This window comes from Lagopus muta, chromosome 32, assembly GCF_023343835.1.
Source record: "Lagopus muta isolate bLagMut1 chromosome 32, bLagMut1 primary, whole genome shotgun sequence".
Lineage (NCBI taxonomy): Eukaryota > Metazoa > Chordata > Aves > Galliformes > Phasianidae > Lagopus > Lagopus muta.
The window spans coordinates 273,403-279,810 of NC_064464.1; the positions used below are offsets into that span (position 1 = coordinate 273,403).

General features: G+C 48.0%; 1 protein-coding gene across 1 annotated transcript; it reads right to left on the reverse strand.

The window, feature by feature from the left end:
• Positions 1-4,163: 4,163 nt before the first annotated feature.
• Positions 4,164-5,132, reverse strand: LOC125686197 (olfactory receptor 14J1-like). The gene has a single exon (XM_048929930.1). It carries the CDS (start codon positions 5,118-5,120, stop codon positions 4,164-4,166), a length of 957 nt encoding a protein of 318 aa, XP_048785887.1. The 5' UTR covers positions 5,121-5,132.
• Between the last annotated feature and the right edge of the window lie 1,276 nt (positions 5,133-6,408).

Consider the following 6,408-nt stretch of genomic DNA (forward strand, 5'->3'; position numbering starts at 1 on the left):
GAGCGGGGCTTTGTGCCAAACCAGCAAAAGCACAGCCTGCAGCGGCTGCGTGGGCCAACACGTTCACTGGGAGCTGCCCGCCACGGCACCCAGCTCGGCTCCTGACAGCACCTCCGATGCCGAACGCAGAACGGGAGCTTGCGCCAAATCAGCCCCAGCCTCTGCTCATACAACCAGAGAGCAGCCAAGGCTGGACAGGACCCACAAAGGCCACCGAGTCCAACTGTGACCAGCCCCACACACGACCGCTTGCTTCTAATGCAGCTCAAGGGTGGCATCCTATCAGCAACATAAAAACACACCAAGGCCTTTCCAACTTCAAGTGCTGCCAGCTACTGCCACACACACACACACACACTGAAATCCCTGACGCCGCTGGCTCAGAGGACCAGCTCAGAGAAGCGTTTGCCTGGGACGGATGGGCTGAGACTGGGACAGGGAGGTGATTGTCCCTCTCTACTCAGCTCTTGTGAGGCCCCATCTGGAATACTGTGTCCAGGTGTGGAGCCCTCAGTACAAGAAAGACATTGAGATTTTGGAAAGGGTCCAGAGGAGGGCGACTAAGATGATCAGGGGGCTGGAGCACCTCCCCTATGAGGACAGGCTGAGGGAGTTGGGCTTGTTCAGCCTGGAGAAGAGAAGGCTGCGGGGTGACCTCATTGCAGCCTATCAATACCTGAAGGGAACCTACACCCAGGAGGGGAGTAAACTCTTCAAAAGGGCTGACAACAGCAGGACTAGGGGAAATGGTTTTAAGTTGAAGGAGGGAAGATTTAGGTTAGATGTTAGGGGGAAGTTCTTTACTAGGAGAGTGGTTAGGCCCTGGAACGGGCTGCCCAGGGAGGTTGTGGATGCCCCGTCCTTGGACGTGTTTAAGGCCAGGTTGGACGGGGTCCTGGGCAACCTGATCTGAATGTGTATGTTGGTGGCCCTGCTAGGCAGGGGGGTTGGAACTACATGATCCTTGGGGTCCCTTCCAACCCGGGTGATTCTGTGATTCTGTGATTCTGTGATTTCTGTAGTTATGGAAAGCATTGCTCCTTCATTATTTCTTCAGCATGGAGCTGAGTCACTTTCCGAGTATGGAGAAGTGTTTCCTGCCATGTTTATTATTCATTTATCATATTTATCTTACCTTATATATAGGGAGAGAAAATAATCTTTAATAAGAAATCTTTAATTTTTCCCGTTCAGTGAAATTGTTCTTCAGGCTGGATTTCACAAGCTTAAGAATAAGATATCATTTTTATGCTACAGATTTTTTATATATACAGATATATAAGGACATATATTTTAAATGTATACTTTAACCAACTTCTGTTGGTATCATTACATGTGTAGATGGTCTATGACAACTGAGTGGTACATGATTGGTGATTCTGGCTTCAGAACCTATTTGGAGGCCCTAGTGAAACATGTATATTGTATTATCTTCCTCTCTTTCTGGACACATAAATGGATTGTTGAAGTTCTTGTGCAGATTTTGCTAGCAATTCTTTTGGTGTTATTCAATGTATTGACATGAAGTTACTCTGTTTTATGGTTTTATGATTGACTGGGATTAGTTTTGTAACTGTGGATTGTCTGGCCTGCTCTCTGAGTTTTGCTTATAAAGGAAAAATACATTTTTTTTTATCTGTGAGATAACTTTCACTGATTCAGAAAGTCATTCTGTAAAAGATACACAGGAGCAGATACCATCCCTGTTCTTTTACTTTCTTCTCTGTCTACATTCATTGTTGGTCTGAAAGCTGATTAGTCCTCAATGGGAGCACAGTTCATCTCAGTTCCTTGGTTACAAAGAGGAACTGAGCTTTACATTTTCAGAAATAAACCTATAACAGGTATTGCACCATAAGAAACATTTCAGAGTCTGATAGATTTCTTACCTATCTTATTGGTTGATCAGTATAATGTATCTATAACATAGCTTCATTTATATATAATTAAATAATCTTTGTTTGCATCCCATCTTGGAAGTCTATGTCAAAAAAAAAAAAAAAAAAGGAAAAAAAAAAAAAAAGAGATGGAAGAGATGGAATAAGAGAAAGACTTTAAATTGATTTTATGGTAGGTGATATCATGTCTGGCCACTTAAATTATAAATTCGATTTACAAAGATATTTAGGTCCCCTCTTAGTCAGAGAAACATCAGTGCATATCTGTGTATACATAGTTAACATCAAGCCTGTCATTTCCTTGCTACTGATATTTTTCTCTTCCACAAGAGGTATGCTCTCTTTTTTTCCTGGGGCCTCAGAAAAATTTTCCTGTTCACCCGCGCCAGTCTTCTTGCCTGCTGAATCATCTTACAGCACACAGAGACTTCCTGCTCTGGCACCTTTAAGTCTTCCTTCTTGAGGAGTAAACAGTCTTCATGGACTCTCTTGCCCTTCACAGGGGTGAATCTCAAGGGAACCTCCTCACCAGACTGCCCTCCAGAAGTCTAAGAAAGCAGATTTGCTGGCTCCCCTCCTGACTTCACCAAGAATAGGAAACTGTTATTTCGTGGTTTCTCTGCCCAAGACAGATCCTACCATCTCCTCTCCTATGAGGAAAGGTTGAGGGAACTGGGATCGTTTAGCATGTTGAAGACAAGGCTCCAGGGAGACCTCATTGTGGCTCTCCAGTACTTGAAGGGAGCATATAAACAGGAGGGGGAATGGCTGTTTACAAGGATGGATAGTGGTAGGACAAGGGGGAATGGTCTTAAAATGAGACAGAGGAGGTTTAGGTTAGATATTAGGAGGAAGTTTTTCCACACAGAGGATGGTGACACACTGGAACAGGCTGCCCAAGGAAGTTGTGGATGTCCCATTCCTGGAGGCACTCAAGGCCAGGCTGGATGTGGCTCTGGGCAGCCTGATTTATTGGTTGGCGACCCTGCACACAGCAGAGGGGTTGAAATTAGATGATCATTGTGGTCCTTTTCAACCCAGGCCATTCTATGATTCTATGATTCTATGATTCTAAGGGTTATCTTTGGGCTGATGGCCAGCATGAGGGGTGAGAGACTGTCTCAGGGACATGTGCTGGGGACAGGGACTGAGGAACAGCAGCACGGTCACAGAATCACAGAATCATAGAATCACAGAATCACAGAATGGCCAGGATTGGAAGGGACCTCAAGGATCATGAATCTCCAACCCCCCTGCCACAGGCAGGGCCACCAACCTCCCCCATTTAATGCTAGACCAGTCTGCCCAGCGTCCTATCCAACCTGGCCTTGAACACCTCCAGGGATGGACGGGGCATCCACAGCCTCTCTGGGCAGCTGTTCCAGCACCTTACCACTCTCTCTGTAAAGAACTTGCCCCTTACATCCAACCTAAATCTTCCCTCCCAAACTATTTCCCCTTGTCTTCCAGTTATCTAGCCTTTCAAAGAGTTGATTCTCCTCCTGTTTGTAGGCTCCCTTTAGGTCATGAAATGCTGTAATGAGGTCACCCCGCAGCCTTCTTTTCTCCAGGCTGAACAAGCGCAGCTCCCTCAGCCTGTCTTCGTAGGGGAGGTGCTCCAGTCCCCTGATCATCTTCGTGTCTCTCCTATGAACCCTCTCCAATAGTTCCCTGTCTTTCCTGTATGGCCCAAGAGCTCCTGGTTATGCTTGCCTCTACAGAGAGAAGTCATGCTCAGATAAACTCCCATCAGACTCCATCCTCCCATGATTTGTTTGGCCTTTGATGGTATCTGTGCTGGCCATGCTGGTCAGGGTGGGAAGCAGACCCAGATGGACAGACATGAGAGTTGCTAAGCCCTTTCCTGGAATTCCGTGGATGCAAAATGCTTGGAATGACAATGGAGCTCTCTAAGTGCACGAAGAGTGTACAGGCATGGTTGACATCAACTCTTCTCCAGATCTCCTCCCCCATACCTGCTGCATTCCCACAGCCTCCACAGAGTCTGCTGGCATCTAATTTGCCTGCAGATATGGAGATAAAACAGAGGCTGTGAGAGCATCAGCACTGACCCTGAATTCATACAGACTCCTGGAAAAAGACGCATGTTTAAGAACACAATAATAACTAATAAAAATTTAAAATATATTTATATATATATAATGCAGGATATACATACAAATGTAAAACAGCAAATGGAGTGTATTTATTAATATAAAAAAATCTATAATATAAGCATGAAAGAAGATAATAGATTATGAGTCATTAGCAAAGAGAGATGAGAATTTTATCTCTGCTGAAAATTGTCCATGTCATCATTTTCCTCACTGCATCCTTGAGCTCCCGGTTCCTCATGCTGTAGATGAGGGGATTCACTGTTGGGGGCACCACCGAGTACAGAACTGCCACCACCACGTCCAGGGATGGGGAGGAGATAGAGGAAGGCTTCCGACAAGCAAAAGAGATGGTACTGAGAAACAAGGAGACCACAGTCAGGTGAGGGAGGCATGTGGAGAAGGCTTTGTGCCGTCCCTGCTCAGAGGGCATCCTCAGCACGGCCCTGAAGATCTGCACATAGGACAGCACAATGAATACAAAGCAACCAAATAAGACAAGGATACTAACCACAAAAAGACCGACTTCCCTGAGATAGGATTTTGAGCATGAGAGCTTGAGGATCTGTGGAAGTTCACAGAAAAACTGGTTCACAGCATTGCCATGGCAGAGAGGCAGAGAAAATGTGTTGGCAGTGTGCAGGAGGGAATAGAGAATCATAGTGCCCCAGGCAGCTGCTGCCATGCTGGCACAAGCTCTGCTGTCCATCAAGGTCCCGTAGTGCAGGGGCTTGCAGATGGCAACGTAGCGGTCATAGGACATGATGGTGAGGATGCAATACTCTGCTGAGAACAAAAACAAAAAGAAAAAGACCTGTGCAGCACATGCTGAGTAGGAGATGTGCCTGGTGTCCCAGAGGGCATTGGCCATGGCTTTGGGGAGAGTGGTGGAGATGCAGCCCAGGTCGAGGAGGGCGAGGTTGAGGAGGAAGAAGTACATGGGGGTGTGCAGGCGGTGGTGGCAGGCTACGGCTGTGCTGATGAGGCCGTTGCCCAGGAGGGCAGCCAGGTAGATGCCCAGCAAGAGCCAGAAGTGCAGGAGCTGCAGCTGTCGCGTGTCTGCCAACGCCAGGAGGAGGAACTGGCTGATGGAGCTGCTGTTGGGCATCTGCAGTTCCTGGGCATGGAGTCCTGTGCAGAGTGCAGGAGATAGTGAGGAGACCATTCTCAGAGACACTTCTGCTATACTTTATTTTGTTTCTTTCTCCCAGATCAGTATTCATTAACCTCCATTACTTGAATTTGATTTCATGAAGTTCAGCATTCCATAAGCAGAGGGCAATTATGAAGCTTATGCATTTGTCTCATTTTTAATCTTATCCTATCTCCCTGGATATTTTCATCTGTTTCCCTGTCTCATATCCTTAACTTCTCTGCTCTTAGTGCACCCCATCCCAACCTGTGTGCACTTAAATTCTGTTAGAGATAGTTGCCTGATTGCAGGATAAGTGCATTATTCATGCCAACAGAAAACAACTGGATTGAAATTTGGTTCTATCCTTCAAGGGAGGAGAGGCTGAAAGTGAACGTGTTCAAGGTTGACAGCCCCTTTTAGATTTCTTCCTCAAATCCTTTCTCTTCCCATGGGAGTAGGAAAACCCCTGCCTTGTCTCTCCTCTTGCAAAAGTGCCCTTAGAAACACTCTGGCATGGAGTGAATCTGTGATCCCCCTGCCCCAGGCAGGAGCTGTGGCAGCAGAAGGCCCCTGCCCTGCCCTGCCCTGCCCTGCCCTGTTGGGGGGGCTCCTTCCCCCCACACATCTCCCCACAGCGCCCTGGGCAGCTCCCCGGGCAGGCTGAGTGCTGAGCCTGGCAGGCGGCACAGTCCCTGCCCCGGCACACAGCCCCTGGGGCACAGCAGGGACCTGCTCTGCAGGACAGCCCTGGGCACCCGGCTGCAGCCCCGGCTGCACAGCCTGCAGCCTTCCTGGGACATGCAGCCCTTAGGGCTGTGCTCTGACTCTGCAGCACAGAAGCCCTCAGCTGGAGCAGGTCCTTCTCAGCAATAAAGAAACATGGAGTGCCTCCAGCCTGATCTGCTGGTCTAACAGACCTCTCCTGGATACTCTTGTGTATTTTGCCCTGCAGCCAGAGGCTTACTGTGTTAAGTTCTGTGAGCGCTGCTCCTCCAGTGAGCTCTCAACGTTCTCCACCTCTATACAATGTATCACATTTCTTTCCCTTCTCTCCTCTAGTTGTCACCTACCGCCCATGCCTACAGAGTCCTCTTGCACTATGCAGAGTTGCTGCTCCTGTACCAGCAGCTACATGAGCTCTCTGCATCCCAGGAGCTTGGCCCAGCTCAGCAGCAGAGGCCCAGCCCGAGGCCTCTCTTTCTCCATCCCATTGGTCTTCCTGCAGATGTCCCTGGGGCTCTGCAGGAAGACACTTAGGAAA